Source organism: Nelumbo lutea, chromosome 5, assembly GCF_056320005.1.
Source record: "Nelumbo lutea isolate HS-2025 chromosome 5, American lotus-T2T, whole genome shotgun sequence".
Lineage (NCBI taxonomy): Eukaryota > Viridiplantae > Streptophyta > Magnoliopsida > Proteales > Nelumbonaceae > Nelumbo > Nelumbo lutea.
Window position 1 is genome coordinate 4867123 of NC_142688.1, and position 18566 is coordinate 4885688.

General features: G+C 39.4%; 1 protein-coding gene across 2 annotated transcripts in view; it reads left to right on the forward strand.

The window, feature by feature from the left end:
- LOC148849959 (exosome complex component RRP45A-like) overlaps positions 1–16873 on the forward strand; it is a 28661-nt gene extending 11788 nt beyond the window's left edge. For both annotated transcript variants that reach the window (XM_088943440.1, XM_088943439.1), the window contains exons 6-10: positions 1293–1373; positions 1500–1688; positions 4417–4688; positions 15632–15690; positions 16490–16873. In XM_088943440.1, the coding sequence (XP_088799566.1) occupies positions 1293–1373; positions 1500–1688; positions 4417–4688; positions 15632–15690; positions 16490–16719 (831 nt within the window). In that variant the 3' untranslated portion in view covers positions 16720–16873. The remainder of the gene's footprint in view (positions 1–1292; positions 1374–1499; positions 1689–4416; positions 4689–15631; positions 15691–16489) is intronic.
- The last annotated feature ends 1693 nt before the right edge of the window (positions 16874–18566 follow it).

An 18566-nucleotide genomic window follows, 5' to 3' on the forward strand; every position in this document is an offset into this window, starting at 1 on the left:
GCTGATTAGCTTTGCAGACTTGGCCCGGGCTGAAATATTGGCTCTTTTACAAGGACTGAGACGCAGTACAGCTTGGAATTAGGGAATTGGAAATTGAAGGAGATTCACAATTAGTCATCTCAGGGACCAAGAAAATCAGTTCAGTTCCTTGAAAATACAGACATGCTTTTAGGGAAATTGATCTCCTACAAAGAGGTTTAATACTAATTCCAGTTGGGTAAGGACTGCAAATGGGATGGCAGATGTATTAGCAAAACAAGGAGTTGAAAGGCCTCTTCTCTTCTGGGCAAAATTGTAATATGATGTAATTTGGGCTGGTCGGGTTGCCTAATAACTGTATTAAGTTTTCTGAAATTATAATAAAATCCTTTTGCTAATAAAAAAAGTTAAGAATATAAAAGCATCCAAAAGCACTGTGTGGGAAATATCTTGGTGATCAAGTGAGGCCATCCTCCATGAGCACCTTATCACGTAGGTGTTGCCTAGGTGCTTACCTAGGCATCACCTTGACAACTATTGGTGGCTGTAAGATGGATGCTCTCTTCTGATGGGGGTCCATGGCACCTTTGACAGTTTATTAGTGATAGGATGCAAGATATTTGGCCTCAAGGATGAGTGCTTTTTTTTGGATGAATAATATACTAAACAACTTTTGTAATTGTAAGTAAATGCTTTTTTGGGATGGTTAGATTAAAGCCTGTATACTTCATCCCTCAATCTGTATACGGTATACCTTATTTAAATGGGTATTCAGATCAGCAATTCCTTTGCAAGGTGTGGTATTTTCTTCTTCTTCTTCTCTTCTTCTTCTTATCTTTCTCTGATGAATTAACCTACAATTTGATGTTCAAATTGTTAGAAAAGAAAAATATATACACAAAATCTATCAAAAAAATTTAAATTATCAAAAAAAAATCTATCAAAATTTTATCTGCCTCAGACTAATGTCCATGGATGCTACATGTTATGTACACTGCAGAGTATTATCCAATTGAACTTTGATCTCTGCACCAATTGTCTTCTCTCACAAAAGAGATTTTAGCAGAAAGAAAACCATATTAATATAAAAACTATCAATGTTTCCTGCCCTAAACTAAGGTTTGTGGATTCTATATTAGGGAAACTGCAGTGTACAATCCAATTTATAAGTTTAGTCTCCACATTCTGCAGAGGACTCCAAGCAGTTTGGGTTTGTGGAGCTTGATAAACGATCTTCTCTTGTTGACCAAGAGAAACCTATGTCCTGATATTTGATCTATTTCAAATGCTCATCTTCTTTTGCATTTTGACAGGCGAAGGAGCCACTCCCTTTGATAATACATCATCTTCCTATAGCAGTAACCTTTGCATTTTTTGGTGATGGGAACACTGTGGTTGGTACACAAAGTCTTAAACCATAACTTGTTATCTTGTTCTCATCTGAATGCTTGTGTATTCAAGTTAGAACTTAGAACTGTTAGTTCTGGTTCTTCTTTCTGACACTGTGGGTTGCTGTATAGGTGATAGATCCAACTCACAATGAAGAGGCTGTTATGGGAGGAAGAATGACTGCCACATTGAATACAAATGGTGATGTCTGTGCTGTCCAAAAAGCAGGTGGAGAGGGTGTCATGCAGAGTGTGATTATGCAGTGTTTGCGAATTGCTTCTGTGAAGGCCACTGACATTACAAGCAAAATAAAAAATGCGGTAATGCTGGGCTTCTTGCAACTTGGGGGTTTCTTTTATGCAAATTTTTGCTCTTATCTGTTTCATGCCCTTTACTTTGGAAAATGATAGTTTATCACAAGAGCCTGTCTCATGGTTTGTGTATACAAATTTGATTGGTTGTGGTGAATGCTTTACAAAGTGATTTTTTTTTGTTAACTAATTTTTTGTGAGCTTTTTTGTCCTCTTTGTTTTACTGGATGCAGCTTGGTTTATAATGTAGTACATTTGCACAAGTAAAGGTGATAAGTTCTAAATCAACCTACTTGTTTAAATAGAGATATTGGGATTTAGAGAAAAAAAAGAATGCAAGAGGGGATAACTGGGGGACCATAACTAATATAGAGCCACACTCCAGTAATTTTTGTTTTCACTGGATGACTTTTTGTCTTGATTATTATCATTATAGGTTTTTCTGAACCTGCATCTAATAAAATTACAGTATTATTTTTCATTTTGGTTTTGTTGGGTTGGTAATTATTTCAATCAATGATTATGGCTAATATTGGAAACCCAAAAATCTGAAGTAGCATTAAAAACAACCAATGAATGAAAATTATGAATCAAGGGGCTGCGGTTGAGCAGCTTCTTATGTGTTATTGAAAGCCCCGAAACTTGTATTGATTGAGTGTTTGCATAGCTGTTGGTTCTACATAATCATGGAGTAGGTTTAGACCTTTTTTTATTTTCTAATATTCTTTTGGAATATACTTTGCATTCAATTCCTTTATATTTGATATACCTGCATGGGCTATCTCTTTTCTTATAGGTCTTTGACATATTTTGCATTCAATTTCCATAGCTATTGGTTATACATAATCATGTTTGATTCACTTCAGAAAATTGAGAAATAGGTCTTTGACATTTTTCTTTTTAAATCCTTTTTTTTGATAAATAAATTTATCTTCCATTAGTTCAAAAATTGGTTACATGAAAATCCCCTTAGAGAGGTGTGAGGTGCCACCTCTCCAAATGGCAAATGCATAAACTACAACAGAGATTACAAGAAAGTTAATGTTAATGTTAAATCAGAGTTACAGTTGTGCCCAGAACAATGTTTCCCTATTTGTCCCTTGTTTTGCCAAGACATCGGCAAAAGCATTAGCTGATCTCCCAACCCACTGTACTGTTATAGACATATTTCTTGTCAGCCACTTGAATTTCTTTAACTCATTTTTGTAGCCCCAAGTGACATCCTCTGGATTATTTAGCCAATCCACCACTGTCTTAGAATCCCCTTCAATCAGAAGCTGCTCCACGCCTACTTCTTTTGCAAGAAGTATTCCTTGTATTGCAACTAACACTCTGTCCGAATAGAGTTCCCAACACCTAGCGGGCCAGAGTAGAGTAAGACAACCTCTCCAGCCTCATTCCTCAGTACACCTCCCATTCCCAGAGGGACCCGGTTTACCTTGGCTACTCCCATCAAAATTCAGCTTCAAAGAACCAAGAGGAGGGGGACCCCAGCTAGTCAATACCCTTACCTTGGAGGAGGAGGAGCTTGCTACTAATAACCAATCCTTCCAACAATCAGTAAAAGAGAAATGGTTAAACAATTCTAGGGTCTTTAACCAATGTATTGACTTGTACATAATGCAGTCATTTAAGGCTTGACTGCTTCCCTTTTCTTGGCAGATTCTGACATTCCTTTCTTCCTAAACTGTCCATAACAAAGCTGCTCGCATGCACCTCCACATATCCCGACTACACCCAAACAAAGATAGAAGCCAAGCCCAGAGCTCTGCAGTTACTACAAGATAAAAATAGGTGGTTACAATCCTCCACATGAGATCTGCAAAGACTGCACCAGTTTGATGAAATAGAAAGGATGGGTCTTCTTGTAAGTTATCCATTGTGTTTACTTTTCCATGCCACACTTCCCAACACAAAGCCATAACCTTGGGAGGAATCAACCTACACCAGATTTTTTTGGAAGGAAACTTTGTTGAGAGGATGTTTGGCAAAGGAAATTGAAAAAGGAACCACAAGAAAACAACTCATTGGGGTTAATGGCCCAATTCCTCTCATCAAGCTTCGAAGGATCCAACCAAACCTTATCAAGGAGACAAAGAAGAGTAGACAAACTCTCAACTTCCTCATCCCTTTAACCTTCTACGGAAACCAAAGTCCCAAGACAATGCTGACAAATTTAAAATCGATGGAAGGAATTTTGAGATCACCTCTTTTTTATACAGAGAAATAGAGCACAAGGATGGAAAAAGGTCTTTTAGAGGGAGATCTCCAGCCTAAACGTCCTCCCAAAACTGAATAGAATTACCAGAACAAGCATCATACCTGACACAACTGAGGAAATGTGGAAGAATTTTATGAATTGCTTTCCATGGTGTAACTAGGTTAGCCCTCCTTGACGTGCCAGCATCCCATCCACTCTCTGAACATCCATGAATACTCTTCACCACTTCGTGCTAGAGTGGTGAAGAATTTTTCTGTGCTGAGCATTTTTCTCTTCTAAACAGATGATCCAATAGTATTCTAATGATTGGAAGGAAATACATTGGACATTTTCGTTTTTCCTTTTGCATTTTTGTTTCCATGTGTATGTTTCATGTTTTTGTGGTGTATTTCATAGCTGTAACATTACCACTTTTCAAGCAAGAAGTTATATCACATATTTGCTTCTATCCTTGTTAGACTTCTGCTTTCATCATTTTACCATTTCCATGTCTAAGGTTTCTGGAATTTTGAGCAGGTTGAAGCATACAAAACAGAAAGTTCTCTTAGGAAGATCAAGCGTCACCCTTCTATGGTTGCTATAGATGTCAGTGGACCTGAGAGTAAGGGTAATCAATCAGTTCTTCAGAAAGAAGGCATTTTTTCAAGGCATGATAGGGAGAGGTCAGCAATTAAACCAGAGGTGAGCTGTAATAGTGATATTAATGGTAAAAGTGAAAACCAATCTCAGCAAGGAGGAAGTGGTGCAGGCAGTGACAATAGAAGTTCCATTGGTGGCCCATCAAGATGGTATGTTATTAGATTTCCATATATTGCCCTTTTCCTGTGCCTCCTTTTACCAATTTTTGAAACTCCTTGTGGAGATTGTCAAAATTTTCCTCTGTTTATCAATTTTGTATTCATGGGGGGAATTTCAAACAGTTTCCCTGGTTACTTCATTAAAGCGGTAGTATAGAGGCCAATGATGTGGATCCAGAATGAATTGTGGTCAACCAAGAATTCTGTAGATTGAATTGATAAAAAAAATCTAGACTGATTGGCCGACATGATTACAGAAAGGAATTTATATTTTGGATTTATTGTGATATATAGATATGACTACAATGAGTGGAAAAACAAAAAGCTTACATGGTTAATGAGCTAAAACCACATACATATTTTCATGTCTTTTTCTATGAAATGAAACTATGAAAAACCTTCAAATAAGTGCTGCTGTAGCTGTCTTTTTTCCCCTTAAAAAGATAAGAGTTCCTCCTTTATATGTACAAGCACAAAGCATATGGAAGGAGGTTGTGCTATAGCCTCCAGCAGAGAAAAACGCGATCAGCCTACGAATGTTCCTAGGCAGCAGCTGCAGCACCCAGAATCTGTTGAATAGCTGAAAAAAGAAAAGAAACAAAAGAAAAGACCACTACTCACAGGAGGTTCTTCAATGACATGTTGTCTATATTCCTGCCTACGGAATTAAGATGGTTTATGGTATTGTTTTTATTTAAAATTGCTGTCTTCATAAGTGTTCAACTATGATGCTGAAAAGACATGATACCTGAAAAGCTTACAACCAATCAACCAGCAACATAAAAGTGGTGACCAATCAGGTGGGCTTTCATCAATATTCATGGGGGGCTTTGATTGGTCAAAGTCTTTCTGGTACCACATCTTTCCGGCATCATAGATTTTTCCTCAACATAAAGGATACACCGGAAGGAACGATGGCCTCCAACAGACATTTCCATATGAAAGAATCAACAGCTGGACCCAGCAGGAGTTATAAAAGGATTTCATGGAGAGAATCAGTGGTTAGAGTTTCCCTCATCCACTTGAATGATGATATCAGTAAGGTGATTCAAAAATTTGTACTGAAGTATCAGCTTCCAAGTTATTGGCATTCTGATGGAGGCAAGGAACCCAACCATGCATCACCACCACCTCATAGCAAACCTGGAGTTTCCTAGTTGTCAACCCTTCTCTACAATGATATGCTGATATGGCCTATTGGCTTCTTTCGGTGTTTTGGACTAAAGCCCAGTGTTCCCAGTATAGGAAGTGTGTACTTGGAAGAAAAAAATGGGATTTCAAAACTAGAGGAAGTTCTACATTCTCCACCAATGAGTTCTTACAATGTATTCTGACTTTGTTATTTTAAGTTCACAAATGCTAACCAAGAGGGAGGTTTGTGAGGGCTTCATTTGTGGAATACACAGACAAAACATCCAAAAGTGAATGCACATACCCTCACAACAACTTCCTTGAAAGAGAAATGAGAAAGTCAATGCATACTTGAATCATTGTAGAAAGGTTTAAGATTGATGGTTTGTTTTTTGTCTGGTTTCCATTCAAAGAGGTTGAAATTATATTCAGAAGCCTTCTTAGTTTGTTGTCAAGGTCTTTAGCAGATTGATTTCAAAAGCTGACGAGATGGGCATAATTAGGGGATGGAGAATAGGAAGAGAAGAAGTGGTGGACACCCATTTACAATTTGCAGATGATATTATCATTTTTTGTGAAACTGAAGGAGATCAATGTGCTAGAGACCTAAGGCTTTTTGAGAAGGCGACAAGCTTAAAGGTAAATCTGAGCAAAAGTGTGGTGGCAAGGGTCAACATGGGTCAAGAAGAGATAGATATGCGGGTTAGAGAACTGAGGTGTGGATCAAGCGATTGGCCTTTGAAATATTTAGGACTCCCTCTTGGTGCTAACCCTGGATCTTTGAATTTCTGGGATCCAGTAGTGGAAAGATTTGAATAGAAGCTCTCTACTTGGAAGAGAAATTACATTTCATCAAGGGTACGATAACTCTCATCAAATCCACTTTAGCAAACCTCTTGGTTTTTTTTCTCTTGGTGTTTGAAATACCTCAGCCCATTGTCAAAAGATTAGAGAAGATCATGAGGGATTTTTTGTGGGAACCAGGAGAGGGAAGTGGGATCATCTCATTAGATGGGATATTGTGTGTAGAGGGAAGAAGAATGGTGGCTTGGGTTTGGGTAGGATTAAGGATAAAAATAGGGCATTATTAGGCAAATGGTTGTGGAGATTCCCGTAGGAGATAGATAGACTTTGGGCAAAAGTGGTGACTAGCATTCATGAGCTCTTTGAGAACGGGTTGGATGCTGGGGTCTCTAGTAGGGCTTCTAGAGCTGCATCGTGGAAAGCAATCCACAAGATCCTTCTGCTTTTCCTCAATAACATTAGGTATGACCTCAACTTGGGAAATAAAGTAAGATTCTGGGAAGATCTCTGGGTGGGTGAAAATCCCTTGAGGACTACATTTCCTTCTCTTTTTGCTTTATCATCTCTCAAGGGTAAACCTATTGCTGACTTCCTATTCCCTTCTCCTTCACTTTCGGGGTTTGGATGGAATTTAAGTTTCCAGGGAAATGTCAGAGATTCAGAATTGATTCATATATCCAATCTCATTCTTTTGCTGGAAGGGGTGTTCCTCGACGGCACTAGAGTAGACACTCGGGTGTGGACTGGTAATCCCTCGGGGGCTTTTAGTGTCTCGTCCTTTTTTGAAGCCTTGGCCGCTCCTCTCTCCCTTTCAGCCTCTTTCCCATTTAAGGAAGTCTTGTTCCGTCCTATTCCCCCAAAAGTGAGTGCAATCAACACTTGCGATTTATTGCAAAGGAAAATACCTGGATGGTGCCTCACTGCCTCTCTCCAAACAAATGGGTCTTGTTCCATTTAGATGGTGAATTTGCCCTTCGTCTTTTTATTTCTTGCCCTTTTGCAGGTTATATTTGGGATAGAATTTTTGCTCCTTTTGGATGCAGGTTAATTACTCCACGGAGTTTGGTAAGGTTGTTTGATCTTTCTACCTTTAGGTGGCCAAGAAAAAGGGGAAGATTGATGTGGAGATGCACTAAGGCTGGTGTCTTATGGTCGATTTGGGAAGAAAGAAATCTCAGAATTTTTAAAGATAAAGAGAGAAGTGCTGAGATTGTGCTTGAATGCGTGCTGGTGGAAGTGGTGCTCTGGGTAAAAACAGTGATTTTTTTTTTGATCAATAACAGAATGCTTTATTAGATTATAAAAATTGTGAAACTTTAAGTACAAGATAGGGGAGGTAAAATATCTTAACTCTCCCACAATAGAGAACAAGAAAGAAAGCTAAAAAGTGGCCCAAAACAAAGAATCCTTAAGCACCCCTTGCTTGGCTAACCCATCAGCCATGGAATTAGCACTTCTCTTCACCCAGCTGTACTTCACCTCAATATCCTTATTCAGCCATTTAATTTTTTTTTTTTTTCATTTCTGTAGCTCCACAAACCATTGTTGTCTTCCTTCAACCACCTAATTACCACCTCCGAGTCCCCTTCAATGTTCAAGCACCGAATGTTTAATTCTCTTGCTCTTTTGATTCCTTCCAGAGCTGCTAAAATCTTTGCCCTAAGAGAGTCACCCTCACCAATAGGGCCAGAGAAAATAGCATAAATAATCCCAGCCCCATTTCTAAAAACTTCCCCAATCCCAGAAGGTCCAGGATTCCTTAAACTACATACAACCATCAAAATTCAGTTTCATGAATCTTGAAGGAGGGGGGGGGGGACCAAGAAGGTCTAGAGGTCCTTTTCTCTTGCTCTTTTGATTCCTTTCAAAGCTGCTAAAATCTCTGCCCTAAAAGAGTCACCCTCACCAATAGGGCCAGAGAAAATAGCATAAATAATCCCAGCCCCATTTTTAAAAACTCCCCCAATCCCAGAAGGTCCAGGATTCCTTAAACTACATACAACCATCAAAATTCAGTTTCATGAATCTTGAAGGAGGGGGAGGGGGGGACCAAGAAGGTCTAGAGGTCCTTTGCACTGAGCCGAGGTAGCAATTTCTTTCCACTTTCTCAAAAGATCAGCCATGGAGCTCCAAAGATTTCAGCCAGTGACACCCTTAAGTGTATCAATTCAGTTAAATTTTCCATAGATCTTTCCTTGTCTGAAAAAAGTCATGAGTTCCTCTCTTCCCATACGGACCAGCACACAGCTGCTCTGATGCTTCTCCACATGATCTTCCCTCTTTTCTTAGGCCATCTTGAGAACAAGCTTTGCAAACTCACGGGGGGATTCCAAGTGCATTGAAACAAGGATGAAGCCCACTCCCAAATAGTCTTAGTAACTGGACAAGTAACCATAAGGTGGTAAGTTGTTTTCCCATTAGCTTTACAAAGAACACACCTATTGGGAAGTAAGCAAGAATTAGGTCTCTTTCTTTGAAGCAAGTCAGTTGTGTTTATCTTTTCCCAGGAAAGTTTCCCAACAAAAACTACCAACCCGAGGAGGAATGGGTTTACTCCAAATCTCATTAACAGGGAAGGAAAGGCCAGAGGGAGCAGGAGGATTGACCAAAGTCTCAAACAACGACGCACAGGGGAAGGAACCATTGGAGGATGGGGTCCAAATTCTGGAGTCATCCTTACTTGGGTCTAAGAAAACATTTTCATGGGTGGTGATAAAACTCATATTAGATGTTTGTATGTGTTCAGATCAGAAGAAAGAGAAGGAAAAGAGAGAGGAGAAGGAGAAAGAGAAGAAAAAGAAGGAGAAAAGTCGCAACCGAACTAGAGAGAAAAATCTCAAAACCTCAAGTCGACCATTCTTTTATTTATACTCTTCTAAGATATACAAGGATTACCATTGTGCCCTCACTTAAGTGAGAGCCACATCAGCAGAGCAGTACATATATAACTAAACATAAAAGGATTGTACTACCCTTGTACAACCGACTCTAACACTCCCCCTCAAGCTGGTGAGTATATGTCATATAGTCCCAGTTTGTTACATATGTAGTCCACTCTTCCCCGATTCAACCCTTTGGTAAACAGATCTGCCCATTGATTTTCTGTGTTCACATATGCTGTACTTATCACTCCATTAAGCACCTTCTCACGTACAAAGTGGCAATCCACTTCTATGTGCTTCGTCCTTTCGTGAAACACTGGATTAGAGGAGATATGAACTGCATCTTGGTTATCACAGTATAGCTTCATAGGAGTGTCAATCGAGTATCCCATCTCCTCTAGTAGATGCTTCAAGCACACCAGTTCGCATGTTGTGTGAGCCATAACCCTATATTTAGCCTCTACACTGCTTCTTGCTACCACTGTCTGCTTTTTACTCTTCCATGTCACCAAGTTCCCACCAAGAAAAGTGCAATACCCTATAGTGAACCTTCTGTCAGATATGGACCTGGCCTAATCAGCATCCGTGTATCCCTCTATCTCAAGACTTCCTCCACTCTTATACAACAAACCACGACCTGGAGCACCCTTCAAATACCTCACAATCCTTAGGACAGCCTCCGAGTGTGGGATTCCTGGATTCTGCATAAATTGACTCACTACATTGATCGCAAATGAGATATCAGGTCGAGTGATGGTTATGTAATTAAGCTTACCCACCAGCCTTTTGTACTTTCTCGGATCCTCAAACTCCTCACCTATATCACTACCTAATCTAGCATTCAGTTCCATAGGTGTTTCAGCTGGTCTGGCACCCAACAACCTTGTTTCCTCTAGCAAATCAAGAACATATTTCCTCTGACACAGATTAATACCATTCTTGGACCTTGCAACCTCTATCCCTAGGAAGTATCTTAATTTGCCAAGATCCTTTGTCTGGAAGTGATCATGCAAGTAAGTCTTCAACCTGTCAATTCCTGGTTTGTCACTGCCTGTGATAACAATGTCATCTACATATACCACCAAGAGAATCTTCCTAGCATTTGATTCATAGCTGAGTATGGAATGGTCAACCTGACACTGTTTCATTCCAAACTTCTTCACCACTTCACTAAATCTCCCAAACCATGCACGGGGAGATTGTTTAAGTCCAAGTTTGCAGTGCCACTGATGAGGGGAGAGAGATGACTAAAGAACTGTTGTCGAACTACCTCCATCAAGATAATATTAGTTCACCAGCTTCATGCCCTCCACCAATCTTCATCCCTGTCTTGAGATCTTGAAACACACAAGAGGAAGGGTAAAAAGTTATTGAGCAATTAAGAGAATGAGTCAATTTACTAACAGACATCAGGTTAAAGGGAAACTTGAGAACATATAAAACTGAGGAGAGGGATAATGAGTTAATGTCAACATTACCAACACCACATATGGCTGATGTAGAGCCATTGGCAAGAGTAACATATTGGGAAGTGGAGGACAGAGAAATGGATGAAAACACACATGGAGTTCCAATCATATGATTGGAAGCTCTAGAATCTATAATCCAACGGGAAGATGTGGACGCCAGACAAGCCGTACCTGTGTGTGCAAGGGTAGCTATGTTCTGTTGAGATGTACCTTGAATAACCACTCATACTCATCCCGTGAAACACTCACCATCTCCTTTCTGGAAGTATCTGTAGATGTAGTGGGGATTTGTTCAGTGACTTGAGATTCTTGTCTTGAGCTACTACCATTTACAGCTGCATGATTCGCCCAGGTTTAAGGTGGGCCATGGAGATCGTAGCAAAAGTTAATAGTATGTCCCTCCATACCACAATGAATACACCTTCTCTGAGTATTACCACGTCCCCTACCACGGGCTCCTCCTGAGTCTCGTCCTCCAACACGACCACCACCATGATTATACATTCCACCACCACCATGACCATACATGGGTCCACCACCACTACCACGACCATCTACCACCACGACCTCCCCCTCTCGTAATTGCAAATGCAGACCTATCTGACATAGTGGAAGTCTCTGTGGGTCCAATTGAAATCCTTCGAAGACGAGCAAACACTTCCTCAAGAGAGGGAAGAGCAGATCCACCTAATATCTGTGCCCTTATGGGTTCATACTCAGATTTCAGCCCTACTAAAAATCTAGTCACATCCAACTGCACTCTTTGTTGTTGCTGAATTTTGACATTAGGTGTAAGAGGATGATAAACATTCAACTCATTTCGTAAATTTCTCATACTGGCATAATAGTCCTCAAGACTCTGATTCCCTTGTTGCAGATTGAAATACTCTCGGTACAGTTGGTAACCCTGGTAGTGTTATCTTGTCCAGAATATAGTTTCCTTGCATGATCCCACACTTCCTTGACTGTATCTAAAAATATGAAGTTCACACTAATTTTGGTTTCATGCTGTTCCATAGCCAAGTCATAATTTGAGCATCCTTCTGCTCCCATTCATCATATCCCGGAGAATCAATTGAGGGTTTATCTTCCCTCACATGTTTCACTTTCTTTTTGGCTTTCAGGAAAACTTCAACAGATTTAGCCCAAGGGACATAATTCTTACCATTTAGTTTTATAGAGGTCATCTGCACATTCAGATAATCAAAAGGCACCATCACACTTGATTTGTATTCACTGCTGTCTCCCATGACTGTACAACAAAAAACAATGGGAGGTTGTACCACTAAATTGTTACTCTACTGCCCTAATAAATCACCACACTCCACACAAATGACTGAACACCACAAGGGTTCCTAGTACCAGGTTTCAGCAGCAACACTCACAACTATTCACCACTGTTTCAGCAATAATATTCACAACTATTCACCACTTTTAGCAACAACACTACTGTTGCCGTTTACTGTCAGCACTAGAAACCCTCACAACACACCTCATGAATAATATTTTTAGTTCTACAACATATAAAAGAAACTTGCTACATACCACACCTTAGTTCGAAGATCATGTACTTGTCGAGTAGAGGGTACCAAGTCTGCACTGTCACCATCACAAAACCAGCCCTCTTCGAATTGCGAGTAGAGGGTTTTCTACCAACCACACAAAACCACAATGACTGCACTCATTGGAGGCATGTAAACCCCCAAAAGGAGAAAATGACTAGTCCTTTTCTTCCTTTATGGAAAACTCTCTAAATATCAATGAGAATTTTGCAAAACCCTAGAGAGGAATGCACATAATAGAGAGAAAAGGAGACAATTGATCTGAACTGATTATCGTGGCTCTGATACCATGATAAAACTCAGATTAGATGTTCGTATATGGTCAGATCAGAAGAAAGAGAAGGAAAAGAGAGAGAGAAGGAGAAGGAGAAAGAGAATAAAAAGGAGAAAAGTCTCAGCCGAACTAGAGAGAAAAATCTCAAAACCTCTAGTTGGCCCTTCTTTTATTTATACTCTTCTAAGATATACAAGGATTACCATTGTGCCCTCACTTAAGTGAGAGCCACATCAGCAGAGTAGTACATATATAACTAAACATAAAAGGGCTGTACTACCCTTGTACAGCCGACTCTAACAGGTGGCTAGTAGAGACGATGGGCAGCCCAAATCCGTATCCCTTATTGTTCTCTTCAACCCTAGATTCCATCCAAAACCGGAAGCAGAATCAGAAGGAACTAAGAAAGAAGAAATGGGTTCATTCTTCAGATTTGACAAAGCATATAAGGAAATTGGTCTATCAGAGATGAGTCCCCAACCCAAGGCTGCTCCCAGATTTTTACAAGATTACCAGAGTTTAGATCATACCTTATCCAAGGGGAGTAAATCGGAAGCAAATCATGAATGGCTTTCCAAGGAGAAGTAGTTGTAGTCCTTGCCAAGATTCCTGGATCCCAGTCATTGTCTTCCAGCCCATTTATACTAGCCACAATCTTCGTCCAAAGTTTGTCCCTTTCCATTGGAAACCTCCATAACCATTTCCCCAACAATGCCATGTGTCTTTTCCTGATATTCCCAATCCCAAGCCCTCCTAACTGCTTGCTTCTAGTTACCACCTCCCAACTCACCCTATGGTCTTTCTTCTCCTCTCCTGGTTCCCACAAGAAATCCCTCATTAACTTTTCCACTCTACTTGAGACCTTTGCGGGAATCTGATAGGCCCCCAATTAAATCTTATGTATGCTAGGAAAAGGGAAAGGACAACAAACGGTTAAGTGGGGAAATAATTGAACACATGGGGCTTGTCAGCTGGGCATTTATAGAGGAAGTCAGAAGGGAATAAGAAGAGTCTTGGGGCATTTATAGCTATGTCAGTTATGAATAAGAAGAGTGTTGGGCATTTATAACTAGGCCAGCTGGGCATTTAGGGGGGGGGGGAATCAATTATGCTGTCAGAAGAATATAAGAAGGGTCTTTGGGGGATGGGCAAGGCAGGCTTTTGTTGAGTGAAGAATACTGTGAGTGATTGGGAGAGCCGGCGGTCTCTCGAAGAACTGACCAACTGTTACTGTTCTTCCTTTCTTCTGAATGAATACCAGTTTCTTTGCTGATATTTTAGTTGTGTGAATTCTGCTGCGAGTCTGAGAATTGTGTAAAGTTTCTGGGACCTAACAAAATCTTAAAACACCGACAGAAAGTAAACAGGAAGGTTAGCTAGGGTAGACCTAATCAAAGTGATTCCCCTCCTAGAGAGAGATTTTTTCCTCCATGAGGCAAGCCTTTTCTAAAATCTTTCCAGAACCGGGTTCCAGAAGCTGTCCTTCATGGGATTATCTCCTAAGGGGAGACCCAAATAAGTCAATGGCCAATCCGAAATTGCACACCCTAATAACCCTACAAATTCACTAACCTCTCTCTCCTCCAAATTCACTCCCACCAAACAGCTCTTATCAAAGTTCACTTTTAGATTGGACATCTGCTCAAATAATTGTATGGCCAATTTCAGGTTCCCTATCCAATTTATGTCCCCACCTTCACAGAAAAGAATTGTGTCATCTGCAAACTGTAAGTGTGTTAGTGGTACTTGCTCCCTTGATGATCTACTCAGAAACTGGAGGTTGATTGCAGGGTGGTCCTCATCCAAGAAGAAAGTGGTGAAGCAGTGTGGTCCTCCAACACCTGAATTCCTCAAGTTGAATGTTGACGGGAGCAGTATTGGTAATCCAGGCCCTTCTAGAATAGGAGGGGTGCTAAGAAATAATGAGGGAGAATTCTTGGGACTGTTCTTGGGACCAATTGGGGAAGGGATCTCCATAAGAGCTGAGCTGGAGGCAGTTCTGTATGGTTTACAAAAGGCAAGGGAGTTAGGAATTCAGAAATTAATAATTGAAGGGGACTCTAAAAAGAGCCCTTGGTGGTTCAGAAATGAAATTAAAAAAAAAATTCAGAAGCCTGTCAAAAGATATGCAAACTCTAATCCGGTGGGTTCCAAGATCGACAAATAGTCTGGCAGATCAATTAGCAAAACAAGGGGTTAGAAGAGATCAGATTTTCTGGGCTTGGTTGTAAACCTAGTAGGGTTTTTTCTGGGGTTGTCTCTTTGGTGCTCTCTATTTTTCAAAAGGCAGCCGAGGCTGCTCTCTTTGTAAATTTTCTCTATATTAATAAAGTTTTCATTGATTTTACCGATAAAAAAAGCCTTCATAGTTTGTTGAAGAGTTGGAATTGTTGGCTTTTGTTCTCAAGTGATTTGTCTTGACTGTTTGGGTTTCCTAATCTGATGGAAGGATTGGAGCTAATTAAAAATCTAGTGATTGAAAAATAGTACAAAATAATGGGTTTGGGGGTTCCTACATCCCCCTTATGGGTTTTATTTAAATATTAATAAAATTGACAGTGGCCACCCCTCCACTAAGAGTAAATTTTGGGCCAACAAGAAAAGAAGGGTATCATCATTGTTATCATTGTTATTATTAGTAGTCAAGTGTTGTTGTTCATCCACTAGCACGGTCCTTAATACTTCAAAGAGCTTGTGAAGTTTATGAGATTCCTCTTTTTCTTTTTCTCATTTTTCATGTAGTATGTTCCTGGTATCAAATTGCCACCTTTCTGAGAGATTGAAAACTTGTTTTCTTTTCTTTTTACTTCAGGGATCCAGATTCACAGGGCGTTGATCCAATTTCCCTTAAAATTTCTCTTTCTTCATCTGGTATTCAGCTCCACAAGTCTATCGATTTATGTTAAAGCATTTGGTCTACAGATTGATTTGTTATACTTATACCTGTTGAAAGTTGGAACAACATGGTAATTTTGGGATTGTTGATATGTTTAGAGGAGGGGTTTGACTATGATGCCGAAAAGACATGATATTCTACAGATTGATTTGTTATACTTATACCTGTTGAAAGTTGGAACAACATGGTAATTTTGGGATTGTTGATATGTTTAGAGGAGGGGTTTGACTATGATGCCGAAAAGACATGATATCGGAAAAGCTTGTAACCAATCAGGTGGGTTTTCATCAAAATTGACGGGGTTTTGATTGGTCAAAACCTTTTTGATATCATGTCTTTCCAACATCATAGATTTTTTCTTTAGAGGAGATCTAGATGACTGGAATATTACATTTTTGAGTAACTAACATTATGTAGGAAAATAAAAATGGTTTATTTTCTTATTTTTCTTTTTTATTTTTGGGGGTGGGGTTGTGTTGAACAAGGCTGGTCCAGTGTGCCCTAACGAGACCTCTCCCTTTTCTGGATGAATGTCCTGGTTAACCACATTATCAAACAATGTTGTTGAAGCAGGACTTTTGGTTCCTGTAGGAAAGAAGCACAAATGGCCAACCATCCTTAAAAAATAGCCCTTCCAAATAACGTCTCCTTGGAGCTGGTTTCGAAGCAGAATCAATCTTGGCACTTGCTGCATTTGTTGTTTGTTTGTTGGTTTATGTATTTTTGGTGTGAGTTAGATTGTCCCAAATCTTATAATCTTTATATGACATGCAGGAAACATAACAAGGAATAAGGAGCATGGAGGGGCAAGTTGTGAAAAGTCCACTAAAATCGAGCCCGAGGATGCATCTTTGGATGTTATTTCTTCTACTCCTATGCCAATTGAACCAGCAGCGATGGGACAATGGAGTGGAGAGAAGACTTTGAGAGATGCCGTGAAGCCCAAAAACACGAGAAAAAAGAAAACATCCTCCACCAATCATCGAGAAAACATGATTAGTTAGGGATTTTATTTGCATTGTTTTCAATCTTGTATAGTTTTGGACTTTTATCTCCATTTTGTAGCAGATTAAGAAGAAAACTTTGATGCAGCTCTCAAAATTGTAGGTTATATTTGCAGTTTTAATCCATTACCTATTTAATTGGTGTGATTGATAATTGAAGAATGGTTGGGGGGGGGGGTGGGGGGGGGGGGGCTATTGTTTATGATTAGACTGAAAGTCAATTCATCTTATTTTGTCAGATGGATACATGTAGGAAAAAGCAGGCACAATATTGACCGGCGAAATTCAGAGATCTAGATGGAAACCGAATTTTCTATGATGACTTTGCCATCTGATTCAGACCAGGGGATCTTTTTATTTGCATTATTAGGGAGTGCTATCAAATGATGTATTTTTTTTGTTTAAAAAAATTCATTTTTTTTTATTGTGCCGCAGGGTTTACTTTGAAGTATACGAAATTGCCAATACCGTTTGACGTTAGATTTTTAAAAAACAATTTATTTTCAAATTGAATGTTGGAACGAACCAAACTGTGAAATCGGAAAAGGGAATGATATACTGTTGTTGCTGGTGAATCTGGTGATTGGACACAAAATAGAAAGTATTAGTATCTTAAAGAGTATTGGAAATGCAATTTTAAGAGATAGTTGGAAATGTTTTGGAAAGCATGTTTGTGAAAAAAAAAATATTTTTTTGATAAAAAGTTTGTGAAAAGATTATGGCTCAGTTTCAGTTCGTAAAGAGTACATAATACAAATACATACAAGGTTTTAGTGTTTTACAGTATACATTTGTATTTGTACTCCTTCCACTGAGCCTATAAAGAAACACATGAATATGTTTCGAAAACTAAAATATGAATACGTTTGGAAAACTAAAATAAATTCCAAAACGAAAACACACATGGATAGCAAGTCTAAGCTATAAACTCATAAAGAGACAAATTCTATTAATGGAATTAACTGGATAAATTAGTTCGACGAGTACATTGGAGTTAATTAGGGGAGGGCGGCGTTAATTGGAATTAATGGTATCTTTCAGACTTTCATAATTATACTTTAAAGACTACATGGACATGTTGGAATGACATGGGTGTCAAGCTATCCCAAAACAAATAGCCTGCCTAACACTTTTCTTTTTTTATTTTTTTTTGGCCTGCCTAATACTTCTCAAATTTTCTCAAGTGTACATCGTTCATGTAACCTATTAATTAAAACATTTCTCTTATACTCCACTACGCATTTCTTAAACATATGCTTCTTTTTTTTTTTGAAATGTTTTATGGGGTAGCCCATCCCCCAACCCATAACCCCTCAACTCAACTCAGCTGCACGCGGGATTGGATTTCAAGTCACTTTGCTAAAAGAAACATGTGCTTCCTTATACTCTTTGCAGTATTGACTTCTTAATTTTTATCTTTAAACCTTATATTATGGTTGGGGTATCAGATCTGCTCCTCACACCAACCTCACAGCATGTTTCAGGCTGTACATCAGGAATATCTCTCCAAACTTATATCTTATATCTATGGGTTTCTGGATCTGTTACCCACTATTTGTTTTGAGTCCCAATTTCCTATCCATGACTACTCTACCCACATGAGATCGCATCTCATGCTCTTGCATGTTAGCATGAATGGGGAGATGTTTCCAATGCACGGGCTAGTGTTTTGTGGGTAGAGTTCTTGTGGGTAGGAGATCAGGAATCACTTATTCCCACATCTAAACCCAGGGAACACCACTGCTGTGTATTGGGAACATTTCTCTATGAATGAAAAGAGAGACATTCCCTATGTGTAGCTGTTATGTCCGGTGGGTATGTCATTATTCATAGGAGTGTTTCGAATA